Below are 17,087 nucleotides of genomic sequence, written 5' to 3' on the forward strand. Positions count from 1 at the left end.
GGGGTAGATTCCCGGTGGGGAGGACTCCCCGTGTGAGGGTCGGGAGGATCCGGGGAGGCGTCTGAGGAGAGGCCCGGGGCCTGGAGGGAGAGTGGCCCAGGGGGGGATCCCGGGGGGTCGGGTGTATCTCAGGGATCGGCTCCCGGGGGATGTCGGTCCCAGGCTGCCTCCAGTCCCTGCAGCTCACTTGGTCTTGGTCTTGGTCCCGGTCCCGGTCCCGCTCTCCACCGCCCCCGGCCCGGAGGACACCGGGCCCAGCCGGCCGCCGTAAGAGTCCTCCGGTTGCTAGGCAACCCAAACGGGGGTGGGGCCTCTTCCGACAGCCTATGCGATACAGCGTTTGGCCCGCCCCGTGCGGCCCAGAACACCTCAGCGTCGCCGATCGTTTGATGGACAGCGCGGCTGTCCAATGAGACGTCCCGTGGGCGGTGAGCTGCCGTGAGGGGCGTGGGGAGCCATCTTGCTGGCCGAGGGCCCGGAGAAAGGAGCGGCGGTGAGCGGAGAGCCGGTAGGAGGGAATTGGCGGCTGTGGAGAGGGAAAGGATCCTGCTCTGTTTTTCTGACAGCTGTATAATAGAGAAGAGGCGTCCCGAGCAATGTCTGCTCACAGCAGTGTTCCCTCGGGGCTCCCCAGCAACGCATTCCTGAGAGTCCTAAATATAAGCCGAAAAATAAACTTTATACCCCCTGACATCAAGCATGTCCCAGGCCCAGGCCAGTTGTAAAAGAGCAAAAATGAAGTAGGGGGAGTGTGTCAATGAGTCGGTGTCCAGGAGCCCTGAGGGGGCTGGCTGTGCCACTGAGCATGGGGAAGGGCCCGCCAGCTGTCCGCCGGACAGACAGACAGAGGACGAGGGAATCAGACGGACAGAGGTGTCGGGAGGATGAGGGAATCGGCAGCAGAGCCGTCCACGGCACCCACGGGCTGTGATGTGGGGCCTTTACCAAGGAGAGCTTGCAGGAGGGCAGGCACGCTGCGCTGAAATACCCTCTGAGGACACAGCGTGTTCACGCACCTCGGGCAGGCTGGGGTTACGGGAATTCGGACCATGTTGCAATATTAAATCAGGCAGAACATAGAGTCTGACGAGGATTTGGAACGTCAGAACGCCAGCAACAAAGAAATTACCCTAGCTCTACTATTAAAGGCGACTGATTTTATGGGACTGCATTCAGGGCCATAGAGATGCTAATAAACTCCAACTGATTAAAATGCTGATGCCGCACATGCCCAATTAGCTGGTTACCCATGAATTAGCGAAGTCTGCAAAGAACATGTTGGCCCTTGAAAGCTGAGCGCAAGCCCTGCCCTTGCCCTGCTGTGCAGTCAGCGAGAAGGATGCATTCGGGGAGAAGAGGGCTTTGGTTTCCAGGAGGAACCTTGGCGAAGTGCCGAATGCCAGCCTGGGCTGCCGGTGATGCCAGCTCTGTCCTCGGGGGCAGGAACGAGGATGAAGCAGTGGCATGGCGGCTGTGGCTCCCACGGGCAGCCTTGTCCCAGGTCTCGGCCAGCCCAGCACCGCGCAGCCCTTTCCTCGCATGAGCAGTCCCTTTTATTTCTGTGTATAGCATGTCTGAGCCTGTGAATAAATCTCCAGCACTGGGGACTGTGCCCACTGGTCCAGCACATCGCTGGTTATTAATTATTTCCCTGCACAAAGCAAATTAGGGTCTGGTGATGGGAGATGCAGTGGGACTACCAGGGCCAGACTTTTAAGGCCTGGAACCGGTGAGGATGGATGAGAGGACACCCATGGAGGGGCCAGGCTTGCCCAGGTCTGCTGCCCCCCTGTACAGAGTGGGACCACGGGTCTGGCAGAGACGCAGGAGGAGGGCAGAGCTGCGGAGAGTGAGGAGGGAGCAGGCCTGTGTCGGCTCTGGGGTGTCAAACTGGACATATCTGGCTCATTACCTGGCTGGGGAAGCAGTGCCACACATGGGCCACCTCCTGCCCTCAGCAACCCATCCAAAGCACCGATTCAAAGGCAATCCCGGGATGCAGTGTGAGGCTAAGTCTGGGCTTGGGTCAAAAACGCTGCAGCCGCTGGCACAAACCCTAAGCTGGTAGATATCCAGCCTGCTGTGGGTTAGAGCCTGCTTGCTCTAACTGCAAGTCTGGGACAGGCTGTCCCTCAGCCTTCAGCGAAAGCACAGAGCTGTCGAGAAACACCTTCTCATGCTCTAATTTGGCAGATAAGATCTTGTGGTCATGCTGGATCCAGATCCAGCGGATCCATGATTTCCCAGCTGCAGGGTGATCAGGAGACATGGGATTTAAGCACAGTGGGGCTGTAAGATTACAAAGACGATATGCTGTCAGTTTTCTCTTTTCTTCACAGCAGTCATCACAGCAAGAGAAGCAGCCCTTGAGACGTGGAGAGCTGCTGCTTTTCCTGACAGGGACTTCAGGGGTGAACGCTGACCCCCATGAAAGGCTGCCACTTGCCCTGCAGACATTTTGGGAAATAAATCTGTCTTGAAAAGAATGTCTTTTTCTTTCCAAAAGCTGAAGGGTGTCTTGATTGCTTCATTTGAAATGGGTCACTGCTCTCCAAGAAATGCAGACTCGGGCTTCCTTGCAGCCATGACCCAGAGATGGGATCAACTGCCTGGTGACTGTCACCAGAGTCCCCTGTGCCCCTGTGTGCATGGCTTGTCCAAAGTGACAGAAAGAGTCCTTGGGATGTACAGGGAGAGAGGCTGGAAATGGTGGAGTGGTGGGTCACATCCAAACATCCTCTCAAGTAGGGAAGACCCATGCAGCACCGCAGCTCCCTCCTGGATTTGGGTAGTTGAGAGACATCCCAGACTTGCAGGCAGAGATGGGGGTGATGACACATGCCCAGAGCAGCCTGACTCGTCCTGTAGCTTCACACACTGCTCCAGGCCAGCAGCAGCTCTTCTGCCAGGAAGGAAACCAGGTCGATTTGGGAGCTGGATGAAATGTCACCGAACCTGCGTCAATCCCACCTCATCCAGGATGTAGAAAAACCTCAGATCCATCCTGAAACAATTCGCTGCATCCAAACCCACTAGCCTGCATCATTGCCCTGAGCCAGAGGTGCCAAAGAATCTAAACTATGTGGGCAGGGGAGCGGTGCAGGGCATGTCCGAGCAGGGAGGGAGAGCTGAGAGACCCTGGGTGCAGGTACAGCCCAGGCACACAGTCCCCCACTGTTTGAGTCCAGCTGTGTTCAGACACAAAGGCCTTGTGACTAAACAGCTGAACATCAAAGACCTTCCCGGTCCCGTCTGAACCACTCTCCAGATGTTGAATCCCTCTCCTCTGTGGCAAAGGGAAGCAAAGCTCAGCGCGTGGGAGCAGGCTCAGTCTATCAGCTTGGAAGGCCATGATCCACCCCAACTTGGGTTTCCCCAGATAATTTCCCTGTTTCTGCTGCAACCCTGAAACAATTCGCTGCATCCAAACCCACCAGCCTGCATCATTGCCCTGAGCCAGAGGTGCCAAAGAATGGGACAAGGGAAGGGACAGCAGGGAGGGGGATGGCGAAAGAGCAGAAGCGCACAATGATGCCTTGCTGCAGGCTACAGCACCCCAACCTGGTGTCAGTGTAGGGACAGTCCCCTCCTGCCACCGTCCTTGCTCTGCCTGCAGCCAAAGCACAGCTTCAGGGTGGGCAGAAACTCTTCATGGATGCGACGGAAAACATCTTCTCCTGCCCCTTTGCACGCCAGGAGCTCTGAAGCTACAGACTTCGTCGGTGCCCTCAGCGCTGGGCTCCATGGCTGAGCTGGAACAGGCTGTGTCCGGAGGCACGCGAGCACCTCGCAGGCTGCCACCACCCTGGCACAGAGCTCTGCATGAGGAGCTACGTCCTCAGGACACCCTGGCAGGAGCCAGTTGCGCTGATTGCTGAGCTGGGCCAAGCCTTGCATCATGCCCTGCTGGGAATGTGGAGCTCTGGCACCACACCAAGCCCCGGGGCAATCTGCGGGGCTGACTGATCCCTGACCGTGGCCCGAATGCAGCTCCAGCTTGTGTTCGCTTGTTCCCATGCCTTGCCGTCAGTGGGATGACGTGTTCCTCGTCTGTATCGTGAGCAGGTGGGAAGGAGTCTGCACTTCCCTGGCACACAGAGCCTGTCAGAAAGGCTCAAGTGGGGCTCTGGAAACGTCATAAAAAATAACAGCATCAGGCCCTTTTCTCAGTGCTTATTTCTTGGCAGAGGGAGAGGGAACATATCATCACTTGCTACATGCAGGATCGGCTATGACCTGCATCCCCTGGTTCCCTCGCCGGCTAATTTAGGGTTGAATGTAGGTTAGCTAAAACATGACAGGGCTTCTCAAGCACCACTTTGGGGATAATAGTTCCTGTTTCTGTGGCAGCCCCCAGGCAGACGGGCCTGGAGAGGTCCTTGGTTGGGCACAGGACAGGAGACTCGTCACACTGAAGGGCACCGCTGGGATGAAGTGGTGGAGCTGCTTGACCAGGCATGGCAGCACAGCAAAACTGGCTGAGCTGGAAGAGGAGAACTGTCCAGCCTCTGGGGGAAATTTAAACAAAAAGCAAATTGTAAGGAGTGGCAATTTCATAGCCATTGGTCAGAGGGGACCGCTGGAGGGCAATGGGGACAGCAGGAGCAGGCAGGGAGGTATCGCTGGCCCTGCGGCTACATGCTTTACCCACTGCTCTCCAGACCCAGGCTGGAAGGAGCAGATCCCACCAGCAATTAGTCGGCAGACCATGGATATATTTCCTGGGGTTTGCTGACTGCCCTGCACCTTCTCACCATACACAAAAAGATTGATCCACAAGGGAACCCGGTGCTTTCCACCCTTTCTGCCCTACCTGTTACAGGATTCTCCTTCAGGAGAGGAGCTCGTCTGCCTGCACGGTTCCAGCGCTGCCCGCTCCCACATGGCCAGCATCTGCTGCAGGGCAAGGTCCCACTGACTCTGCCTCTCTGCCTCTCTCCAGGAGAAACCAGGACATCCCAGCCCTGTCCCCTGACTGCAGGAGGTGCTGGGGAACGGGTCATGGGCTGCTACGTGCAGAACAAGAAACCTTGACCCTTTTGCCTCCTCCATGGCTTCGGGCAGGAAGACAACTCTGGTGCAGGAGTCATCTCAAAGGAGTAGCAGTATCTGCTGCTGCTGGGAACCCAGGCAGACAGCAGGCAACAGCTAACATTTTGCTTCTTGGGCTACGTTTCATGCTAGTCTCTTGCAGCTCTGGAGGATAATAATGATGCAGCATGCACATAAAGCAAGCCCAGTGTAGCTGCAGCGCTGGTCTCCGGAGAGGCGCACAGGAGCTGCTATTTCTTTTCAACTGCACATTCATCTCAGGGGTTTACAAAGCTTGTTCCAGGTCATTGCAAGCTCCTGTGATTTAGTGTTCAGTGAACATACACTGTTAATATTACATTTGTGGTCCAAGCTTGAGCACGTGGGCAGGCAGGAGAGCTGGCTGTTAAGCTGAACGCAGGCAGTGATGAGGCTGAATCAAACCGCTCCCACCTGCCCTTGACACTGTCTGTACCAGGTCTGGCCTGCATGGGGCTACAGGCAAGAGTCACCTGCCTCTTTTAACACTGCCCGAGGGCACCTGTGAGCACTCTGTACAGTGTGCCAAACCCTGGATGTATCAGCTCCTTCTCTCCTTGGAGCCTCTTAGGTGAGGAAAGGGCCCAGATCTCTGCCCGGATCCCGTCTGTTTGCTTCTACGTGCTGAGATCAGAGCTGCAGGGAGGGGACAGACGGGTTACGTCTCAGTGCCGGTGTCCTGGGCTGCTTTGATAATTCATCCAATCCTGGATGGCACCTGCCCTACAGCTCTGGCTTGAGCTGCTCCCCTGGAGAAGGTGTGTGCAGCCAATACTATCCCCCTCTGCTCCAAGCATTGCCTGTTCCGAGTGACGAGCGTTGGGCTGACACAGCTCTGCATTCCTTCCACCTCTGGCTGAAAACACAGACCTCGCCAGTCTGTGCCAAGGTGAACGGTCCTCTCCCATCCAAGAGGCAAGAGGTACCCCTCGGGGCTCCCCACGGTGGAACGCTGGAGCTGGGGAGTCTTTCCTGATCAAACCAGCATTGCCTCCTCATCCACTGTACCTAAACAGAAAAACCATTGAGTCCCTCCAGTAAGGAGTCTGCTGAGGGGTCAGGTGTAGTGGGATTATTGTAAGCTCTCAGCAAACTGACTTTTAAAAGGGAGGGCTGGAGGTGCTGAGCTGGCTGTGCAAAGCAAGAAGCTTGAGAGCACCAGGCTGGAAGTGGGATGGCAGGAGAAGCGTGGCTGAAGAGGGACACTGGCTCAGCCAGCAGCACCCTCTGCAGTCAGCTGTGGGCAGCGATAAGACCGGCTCTTGGAGAGGAAAATCTCCCTGGGGGTGTCAGGGGCACTCAGATCAGTGTGTGATTTTGACTGGCATCTGCCTGCTGAGTCTGCGGCAAGTCACAGCCTCTGGTCTCCCAGGCACATGTCAGCTCCTTCCTCGCTTTGCCGAGCAGGAACGCGTGTGGGGCTGGCCCACCCAGGGCTCAATCAGCACAGGTCCAGGAACCAGCTAAAACCCACAGCCCATCACGGAAAACGGTATGGCTCCAGCAGTTCCACTGGTTTCGAGGCCACGGGGCTGGGGAGGTCGGTGAGACGAGGGCAAACGGGGCCAGGCGTCACCCCACGCCTGGTGGTCTTCGCACTGGGAATGGCTGCTGCGTGCAAGGGCTGACTCCTGCCGTGGGGATGGTGGGATCAAGGACAGCACTGAGCTGGTGAACTGGAGAAACGACGACCGGTGACCGGCTTCTCCCCGCACAGGATGGACGGCGAGGTGCTCGGAGGGGCTGAACCCCGTCCCTGTAACCCCCGCACAGAGCAGCACCGTCAGACAGAGCCCCGCAGCCCCTCTGCTTCCGCGGCAAGAGCGGAGGCACATCCCCTGCTCCTGCCAGGGTGCTGCTGCATGCCAGGCACCGCTTGGGGACCCCCCCGTGCACAGGGTGGGTGCCGTTTGGGAGGCGGATGGATGCAGCTATTACTGTAGCGACGGGGATGAACAGCTCCTGGGATGGCTGAACAGCAGAGCCCAGCTGAAACCACCCGATGTCAGAGAGGAGGTTGATGGAGGGGGGGGAACAAAGCCGAAATCAGAAAATGGGGAGGTAACAAATGAGCAGTCATTCACTGCTTCTCGTAACACAAGAACTGGGGGCACACGGTGAATTTGCCCAGATAGTAGGTGTACAACTAACTAAAGGGACTGGTTTTTTGATGTTGCATTATTAAACGCTGAGACTTGCTGCCCTGGCATGCTGCGGAGGCCAGACACGTACAGCAGAGTCCAAAGGCCGTGGAGGGCAGGTCTGCTGCAGCCCAGACTGCTGAGAGCTGGAATAGATGGGCTACCGGAGCCTGGGTGCACTTTTGGCTGGATGGCACATTTCACAGCTGACAGAGCCAAGAGCTCCAGGCAGTATTCAAACAATAGCTGAAGTGTTGCGTGGTAACACGCGAATGTCTGGACCGAATCCAGAAGTTCTCAGTTGGTTTTCAACCAGTCCTTTTCTCACAGCATCTTCCCACAAGGAAAACTCCGGGGGTGGCCAGCACAGGTCACCCCTGGGGAACAACCTCCAGGCTCCTCTCTAAAAACGTACTGCATTATTTTCTTGTGGGCATTTCCTTGCTTTTCACCTCAACGCATCTCTTCTTGGGTTTCAGTGCTACTCAAGCCAACGGATGTAGGTAGACACCAGTCTGTCACTGCCGCCAGCATGACCAAAGGCATTTACTCTCTGTCATGTCCAGCAACTGTCATGGTGAGCAACAGATCCACATTTTCCTGGACAAACACAGCAGGCAAAATATGCAGATGTGGGCCGCTAGGCAGTTAACTCTGCTGGTAATTTCTTTTTCCAGCTGGGTGTCATCACTAAGGTCTGGTGCAGGATCCGGGCAGCGGCATGGTGGAGGCAGGCTGTCCGTGAGTGAGGTCAGGAAGGAAGGATCTGTCTGTGGAGAGGACAGTATGCAGGGCAGATTTATCACAGGTGTAAGAAGGAAAGACAACAAGAAGATGCCTTAAGTACTCAAGAAAAACAAGGCTTTATAGATCTGTGGCTGGAAGCCAGTACAGGTGCCAAAGACTGATTTTCTATTCAGTGTTTCTGTGGCCTTTCAGCACCTGAACCATGTCTATGAAGCATCCTCTGGAGACAGTTTGAGAGGATGCCTTTGGACAGCTGCAAGCCCTCGTAAGGCAAGGCCATAGCAGGTGGCCTGTTATTGCTGAGGTGTCCCAGAGGTGGAAAGCACTGCCCCTAAAGTCAGGCTTGCCAGGCACCTTCCAGTCTAAGATTTTTAGTTATCATCATGTGTAATGTTGCCAGGTGTCTGAGTCTGGCTGAATTATGGAAAAGCTTTAAGGAATAAGAAACAGAATTATTTACTGCTTCAAGAGCCAGAAGTTAGGGAAAAGTTTGTTGTTTCTTTAAAAAAAGTAGTTGTACAGTAAATTGAGCAGCAGTATTTCATCGTCAAGGCCTGATGCCTCCAGATTTTTGAGCACTGGAGCGTAACTTGCCAGGCATGCTGTCCTGATGTCTGAGGTATGCCTCTCGCATTAGTTGAGAAAATTCTCTTTAGAAATCCCAACTGAGGGGGACAGCCTGAAGTTACTGAACATTTTTAATCCAGTGAAGAAAAAACTGAGTGAGGACATGACAGCAACCTTCCAACATGCAATTATTCCCTCAAGGCCACTGCAAAACAAAAAAAAATGATCAGCTTCATTTCAAGCAAAAAAGGTTTATGTTATAAAAACCCCAACATTGCAATGCTGGCTGAAAAAACAGGCCACCTCGAGAAACTGTAGCATCTCCTTTACTGTGAGTTTTTTAAAAACAGTTTAGATGCACATTTTTCAAGGATAGTCAAAATATACTTCATGTTACAGCACCACAGAGGCCAGAGTGGATGATGTCAATCTCTCCAGCTCTGCACTCCCACGATAAACTGTATACCACCCTACTGGGGGGACTCAACGGTCACTCGGTATGTCTCTGGTTTGGGAAAAGGGAAGAAGAAAGTTGATCAGTTCTACTTGCCTACAACCACCTTCTCAATCTGCTGCTGACACTTACCCACTTCTTCAGTGCCTTGAGGCACTCTCCTTCAATACTCCATTCCTTGTTTTTTTTCTCCTAAGCTTCTTAAGTCACCAATCCCCTTTCTTTTTCCACAACGACGGATTCACTTACCCTGCCTGAACCTCTGATAACATTTCCAGATATCCACCTAGCTGTGAAACATGTTGTTCGGATCCTTTCTAAAGGCAAAACCCAAGAAAAAACGTCTATCCCTTTCATATCACTTTCCTATTGCCTCAAAGGAAACTAGTCCATTGAAGAGGTGTTTTACTCCTGTGGCTGCCACACCGCTCCCTGAATTGTCCCCAGCCCATGGCCCTCTAACCACAGCAGCCCCACCGATTTGAAAGGTAAATGGGCAGCAACACAAGAGAGAGCGAGAGATCGAGCTGGTTTATTGCTGTAACAGGACCGAGCGTGAGCTTCCTAAAAGGACAGACTGAAAATTCGAGTGTGTTGGCCAGACATGGGCCGGAGCCCTGGGACATCCTGCAGGAGGAGCTCTCTAGACGCATCTCTTGGTCCCTTCTCGGTCAGTAGCAGCTGCATGTTCCAAGGGCGTCACTTCACTCGCAGACAGACCATCTGCGGAAGGGACGGATGACTTCCCACCTCTGCGGCTGAATACCTCCAGTGATTTTTCAAACCTTTCAGATGCCTTCTTCCTCTGCACCATCTTTCTCTCCTGTTCTTTCAAAAACTGCTGCTGTAAATGTTTGTGGAAACGTTCGGTCTTCTTTTTGGCCTCTTCAAAGTGTTTTACCTTTACAAAAGCAAACGTAAGACCTTATTGCCACTATCCTAACCATGAAATACAGAATTCCAAAGTGATGATTGTCTTTGGGAAGAGAGACATCCTGCCGCATCCCTTACTATGGTCAAGGCGACCTCCAAGCAAAAAAGCTCCAAAATTCCTAAGTATCACTCTAAACATTGGTCTGAAAAAGATTACTCACATCATCCTGCCTCCTTGACTACAATTCCCTTCACACCACTGTAAGACGCAGGTCTGGAGGACAGCAGTCACATTCTTGCACCTCAGACCCAATCCATCAGACCAATAACAAAAAGCCCACATTATAAAACCAGCCGATGACAATGTCATCATCTGGGTTGAGTGGGCTCTCAACCAGAATTTACTGCACAAGCTAATGAGCTCTATGTCACCCACTCAAATCTGTCCATGTGCGTGGCACTGTATTGGTTTTGTGTGGCAAGGTTCCAGCAGCTTCTTACAGAAGCCACCCCTGTAACTCCCCCCCCGCTACCAAAACCTTGCCACACAAAACCAATACAGGCACAAACCCAGGGCACACCTGCGCTGCAGGACCAAACCAGGCATCGCAACGCGGCTTGGGGCTTGGTTGTAGCCTAGAGCTAATTCACTCACAGCGGCTGCACTGCCCCGAGGCCTTGAAACTCGCACATCATAAATGTCTGCAGGCCAGGGGGATCTCCTCAGTACACAGCTACCTAGAGGTTACCGTCAGTCCACTGAGTTAAGGGATTAGGGAACGCCATCCCCACAACAGCAGAAAGAAACCTTCGGTCGGGACACGTTAGCATCACTAGTTCATGTCTCAGGTACAGATTTTAGCAAGAGACGCTGGGAATTGAAACCATCAGACATTAATTTCTGTATTAGACTTTCTTATGTGAGCAAACCTCACTTGAGAGGTGAAGCCAGGTAAGATTTTTTCCCTGTTCTCACTACTAACTGCTACAGGGCTGCGCAGTTTATTGCCTAAGCAGGCTCAGTCACGCACGGAGCCAGACCGCGGCAGGACCCTACAGTTCTGCCAGAAACAGTTCAAGAGGGTGGACTTTGCAGCCCTGTGTTACAAAGCTTCGATTTAAACTGAAAAACTGCTGAAATCATGATGCTTGGGATTTCTGACCAGAGCAGGAAGGCAAAGTTCCTTGGGATATATGCAGTAAGGTGAGGGGAGAGGATTTAGGTGGTGCTGGCTGGGTACCAAGGACAAAAAGCATGGCTGCCCGGGAGCAGAGAGGTGAGCTGAAGGGAACTACTCAGTGCGTGAAGGTCCGGGTATGTCTAAGGCCACCCTAAATCCCAGTTCTGAGTTTATAGACTCAATCCGGCATTCCGTGCATTCCCGCAGGAGAGACTATCTCACCTGCTATTGCGAATTAACCCGTTACTGCTGGGCTCAAAGTGAGAAGCGCTAAAGGGGGGATTGGGCTGCTAAGCGTTGCAAAACCTTTGCCGAGTTCCCTCCCTGCTGGGAAGTCACACATCAGCGCTTCACCCATTTCTGATAATTTACCCTTGGTCTCCCTAGATATCGTAGGAACGACATCTAAGTCCAGGTTAAGTCCATGGCCGATGATGCCCATAGCTTATCTTTCCAAAACACAGTTGACTTGCAGATAGGATATGGCAGCTGTGTCCTGAGGTCGGGATGGAGGTGCAACCATTCACGCGGAAGGTGGCCCAGGAACTGATAGCTGCCCATCCCGCAGCCATTTGCTTCCCACTCCCCTGGAGAGAGCCTTGGCACCCACATCCTGATCCAGCAGAATGAAGACCTAAGGACTGAGGACTTAAGCGATGATTTAAGGACTCTGAGGAACTGAGACCCGAGCATTTGCACAAGCCGTTCCTCCAGCCTCGTGTCACCTGCAGCCTTTGCTGCCAACCTCTTCAGAGGAGGGGGATCTCCCTCTCCTTTTCCAAGACACATCCACCAGCAGCCAAAGGCAGAACAAACCCTCCCCTTGTGCCAGAGGGGGCCGTGAACCCCATCCCGGGGGGCAGTGCTGGTGGAGTCAAGAGGGGAGCGGAGACCTTCACCTTCTTCTCCAGCAGCAGCAGGGCATGGCGGCCGGCGCGGCTGGCGGTGTTGGGCAGGGAGCTGTCGGGCACATGGCTGTCCAGGTCGAGGTCCAAGTCTGCAGAGCTGCTCCGGGTAAGAGGGGGCTTCGTGTCACACACAGCAGGGTGCAGGGGGGTGCCGAGCCCCCCCCCCCAACCTGTTCCCACAGCCCCAACCCATGTAAGATGTCCCCCAGCCCCAGGATGGCGTGACGAGTCCCCCAGCCCCAGCCTGCTGTCAGGGGTCTCCCAGCCATTGTGAGGGTCCCGCAGCCCCAGGACGGTGTGGGGGTTCCCCCAACCCCGCACCGGGGCCCGCTGAGCTGCCGGCTCTGGGGTGGTGGGAAGAAGGTGAGGCGAGGCCGCGCGCCGCCCTGCTCCTCCGTGGCCATCGCCGTTGCGTGCGCATCGGTGGTTGCCATGGGGGGCTCGGCCCTGCCCCACTGCCGTTCCCTGACCCCCCCGGGGCTGCCGGGCACTGGGGCTGGGTGTATTTCTACAGGTGTTTCTAGGCACAACCAGCGCACCCCAACGGCAGTGGCGCTGAGACCCCTGCCCCAGCACCCCAGATCACCTCCATCCTCTACCTCGGTGACACGGTGGCCACCAACAGCCACCTGCTCTTCAGCCACCGCATCGGCACGGTCATCCGCAACCCCGGAGGTGGTGAACACCCTCTGTCCCGACATCGAGTACCTGCGCATCCCTGTGATGGACGGCCCCGCCGCCCGCATCTCCCAGGTGCTTTGACTCCGTGGCAGCTAAAATCCACAGCGTGGGGACGCGTGGGGGCTGGACACTGCTGCACTGCAGTGCTGGGGTGAGCAGGTCCCCAGCGTCTGCTTGGCCTGTCTCCTGAAGCACCAGTCCGCATCCCTGGCAGGCGCCCACGCCTGGGTCGAGTCTTGCCATCCCATCATACGTCCCAGCAACGGCTTCTGGCAGCAGCTCATCCACTACGAGTACCAACTCTTTGGTGTCAACAGGCTCCAAACGGTCAGCTCTCTGTCAGGGATGATACCCGATGTTTATGAAAATGAAGTGAGAGTAATGCTGCTGCTCTGAGTACAGTTGAGCTGTTGTGACCTCTTGGCAAGAAACCGAGGGAAAGCCAACAGCAGTTCTTCCAGATCTGTGCTGGAGCATTGAAAATAAACTATTCTCTTCTAAGGGGGTTGGAACATGAAGTCTCTGCCACTGAAAGTACAGGGGATTGGCAATACAACCAGCAAGTAGTGGCGTTTACTATAAATAAAATCAAGCCAGTTTAAACTACGCAGTTAGTTTTCACACTTAATTCATATGAGGGTCCTGACAGTAACTCTGACACCATCACGTGTTTAGAGAGTGTTGTTTTATTCCAGCACAAACTGTGCTCCTAAAACAGGACAGAAACTAGCTGTGAGTCAGGATATTTGGAGTTTTACCAACGTTTGTTTTTCCTAACTGGGATATGACTTTGCATTTTGAGACAGCAGCCCTAAGTCCAGTCATCTGCTGCAGAACAAGGCAGACTCCAGCATCCCCAGTTGGGAGAGACCCAAGGATGTCCTGCTTTCCACTATCTGACCCTTTCTCTTCCCCCACCTGATTGCCCCAACCCTTTTTCAGAAGGTGCCTTGGGAGGTCCGTGGTTATTTGGGTGAGCTGCTCACTGCTCGGAAAGAACCCCATTTACTCCTGGTGGGCTGGGAAGTCAAGGTGGGAGCAATAAGAGGAAGCCTGCTGTCAGTCTGAATCATTGAGGCGAGGTCATCATGTCGTTATGAACTAGAAGCCTGATTTGGGCACACTTTGACATCGCTCAGCAGCAAACCATGTATTAATTCTGGTTTATCACAGCATGAAGGTTTCAGCTCCAGCAGCTCTGTCCTGAGTGGCAATAACAGACCCGTTTCAGGTGGGAGTAGGGGGCCCCAGGCTGGCATGTGTGTGTGAGGGGTCCCACAGCCCCTGGGTCAGCATGAGGGGGTCCTACAGCCCCAGTTGGTTGGAGGGGTTGTCGCAAGGTGGGTGTCACTCTCTTTTCCCAGGTAACAAGCGATAGAACAAGAGGAAACGGCCTCAAGTTACACCAGGGATGGTTCAGATTGGATATTAGGAAAAAATTTCTTCACCAAAAGGGTTGTCAGACATTGGAACAGGCTGCCCAGGCAAGCGGTTGAGTCACCATCCCTGGAGTTATTTAAAAGACGTGTAGACGTGGTGCTTAGGGACATGGTTTAGTGGTGGATCTGGGAGTGTTAGGTTAACGGTTGGACTCGATGATCCTAAAGGTCTTTTCCAACCTAAACGATTCTGTGATTCTATGATTCTATCCTACCAATGGCACTTTGGGAGTGCTCCTCCACACCCACAAAGGGCAACCTGGCAAACTACCTCTCTGCAGGTCTCAAAGCAGCTCAAGTGATAGCTGAGGTGGGTGAGGAAGAGCCTTGCCTTCCTTTGAGTGTATTGCTTTTCTCCCAAAGCACCTTCTAGAAGCAGAACAAAGACCCGACTCTTCATGGACATGTAAGAAGTTCCTCTTGGAAAACAGAAACGTTAAAGAAAAAGGACAGGGCAAGCAAGTTGGGTGCCCAGGTATCACAGAGAGCATCGGAGACATGGCAGACCTCTTGGAGGAGTCACCGGTGTGACCACCTGGGGCCTCGCTGCTTCTCAGACCACATCTCTGACCAGACAAGGGTGCAGTTGGTGACTGTAGAGTCATCCCCACCCCACTCTACTCCAGCTTTCCAGTGGAATAACAGGCTTGCCCTACAGAGAACAACGATGCCGCCAGCCTTAGCAGGTCCTGCAGATGTCTGGCTCTTGTGTGCCAGCTGTGGAGGGCACCACTGGCTGGGTCCCAGGCACAAGTACCTGCTGTCCGAGGGAGGGGAGACCAGGGACTTTGCGTGGCTGGAAGTGGATGGAGGCTCGTCGAAGTGGGAGTCCTGACTACCTGGCAAGTCCAAGGCGATGAGGCAGGTCCAAGGCCAAGGTGGGAAGTTGGGTGGGAGTCCAGATCCAGCTCGGCGGTGTAGACAGCCAAGCACGGGCATGGCTGCAGCGTAGCACCAAGGGTGAGCGCCTCGTTTGAACACAACTCTCAAGAGAAGTGGGGAGGAATAGGGGTGGCGATGCCGCTGCCAGGTCTTTCTTGAACACCTCTTGCTTCGCAGCCATTAGAACCCAGGTGAGACACCTGCACCCTCACACCCGAACCTGCTGAACCAAGCTCTCGTTCTGGCTTAGGTTGCCGCTAAGGCACCATTTGTGTTTCACAACAGGCTGTGGATCGCTTAAGTTTTTATATAGCCATCTTATGTTATGCATACTGTAATTAGCACACTATTATAACCACCTTAAAAGTTGGTATCTTATACGCCTACTTTACGACGTAAAGTTACGTTATAAAAACAAAGTATATGACTTTAAAAATGCCTTTAAGCTCATGTGATTTCATCTTTTGGAAACACAGCCACAGGCGGTCAACAGCCTTCTCAGAGCAGAGCAGTGAGCCTGTGCCACAGAGAGAGAGCAATAAAGTCACCAGTAAAGCCAGCCTGCCCCAAAATGGTTAAGAGAAAATTCTGGAGGGGTTTTGGGATACTGTAGCAGAGAACATGGGGCTGGAAGGGAGCCTGAAGGGCCATCCTGTCCATCTCCTGGCCTCCAACTGGGCTTGGGCTGCTTCAAGCATCCTCAGACGCTGCTCGCCACCGCTGGACATTGCGCTCCTCATGTAGTCTATCCTTGAGCCAGGCTGTCCTGCCGGAGACAATGCATTTTTCTTAACGTCTACCCTAAAAAAGGCTTTGCCATAATTTCAGCTCCAGAGCCAGGATGGTCCCAGGCACCGTTGAGGACTGTGATGTGGTAGGTTTAAGACCACGGCCCGGCATACGAGGGAAGAATATCGTTTACTGGCTTAGGCTCCCTGGCTTAGCAAGCGTTTGTCCTTGCTGCCTCCCAGCTGCAGATCCCACGTCCCTCTGTGCTAATGCAGTAAGCCTCCCGACATCCCCGAGGGCAGCAGTTAATCCCCTGTCCTGAAACACAGAAAATTTCCACTGGGTGCTCCCAGGCACCCGGCTGGCGTGCAGTAAAACCGCCCTGGATCTCCTCTCCCCTGCACGGAGACACGCTGCTCCTCTGCCGAGGGCAGCGGCTCACAGCTCAGCCCCCCACCTCAGAGGAAGATTTCAGCCATGGTTTAACAGCAGATCCAGAAGAAATGTCCGGCCAGATCTCATAACAACACTATCCCCTGACATGGGGGTGCCCCCGCCTGCCTGCTTTTGGGTGTTATTTTAAAAGAAGTGAAAACCCAGAGGATGCTGTGGAGAGATGCGCGGGTAAGGAAAAGCCCCCGCGTTTGGGGGCACAAGAGCTGCAGGGGCTTCAGAGGCGGATTCGTGGCCATTAGACCAGGGCGATAATCCACCTCAGCACCCTCACCATGCCGAAACCAGGCCCGGGGAGCCGCGGCTGGCGAGGGGAACCGGACCCCAGCAGGGACTGGGAAGCCGCTGCCTGCCAGGAGACGGAGGCATGGGGACACACACGTCCCCATCCTTCACTGCTCCCCCCATGCTGCAGGGTCTGCTCCCCAGAAAGGTGTCTGCCTTGGAGCAGAGGTGTCCCAATCTGCTCCCCCACCCACGAAGCAGCCGGGGCTGGGATCCCTTTCCCTCATCCGGCTTAGCCGGAGCAGTGCCGGACCCGGCACACGGGCGGCTGCCACCCTGCCGATGGGAAACCCGATCTTTCCCGTGGCCGGAGCAGAGGGATGGCCGGAGCGGAGGGATGCCACCAGGCTGAGATCACGGCCTGAAATACGCGGAGAGAGGATCACCACATCGGGCCAGCCTGCCCGCTGCTGCCAGGCCCTTCATGGGCAGCATTGAAGCCCCCAACCCCGGCACAAATGCTGCCCACGGGACCCCCGTGCCCAGCCCAGCTCCAGCCACCAGCCTGCACGGGGACACCCGGCAGCGGCCGGCCGCATTCCCCGGAGCAGCGAGGCACGGGGCCAGCACCACGAGGCACTAAAACCAGGGCGGACAAGGCAAAGCCGCGGATGCAGGCAGGATCCGGGTAGACCCCAGTGCCAGCAAATGAGTCAGGGGGCCGGGATGGGCGGACG

At 54.7% G+C, this 17,087-nt stretch overlaps 1 protein-coding gene across 1 annotated transcript; it reads left to right on the forward strand.

The window, feature by feature from the left end:
- The first annotated feature begins 12,373 nt into the window (after positions 1 to 12,373).
- On the forward strand, positions 12,374 to 13,099 carry DUSP18 (dual specificity phosphatase 18). The gene is given in 5 exon segments (XM_049806353.1): positions 12,374 to 12,428; positions 12,515 to 12,602; positions 12,604 to 12,697; positions 12,699 to 12,789; positions 12,792 to 13,099. Coding segments are annotated over 5 exon segments (555 nt in total). The 3' UTR covers positions 13,019 to 13,099.
- Positions 13,100 to 17,087: the final 3,988 nt, after the last annotated feature.

Source organism: Accipiter gentilis, chromosome 7, assembly GCF_929443795.1.
Source record: "Accipiter gentilis chromosome 7, bAccGen1.1, whole genome shotgun sequence".
In the NCBI taxonomy this organism is placed as follows: Eukaryota; Metazoa; Chordata; class Aves; order Accipitriformes; family Accipitridae; genus Astur; species Astur gentilis.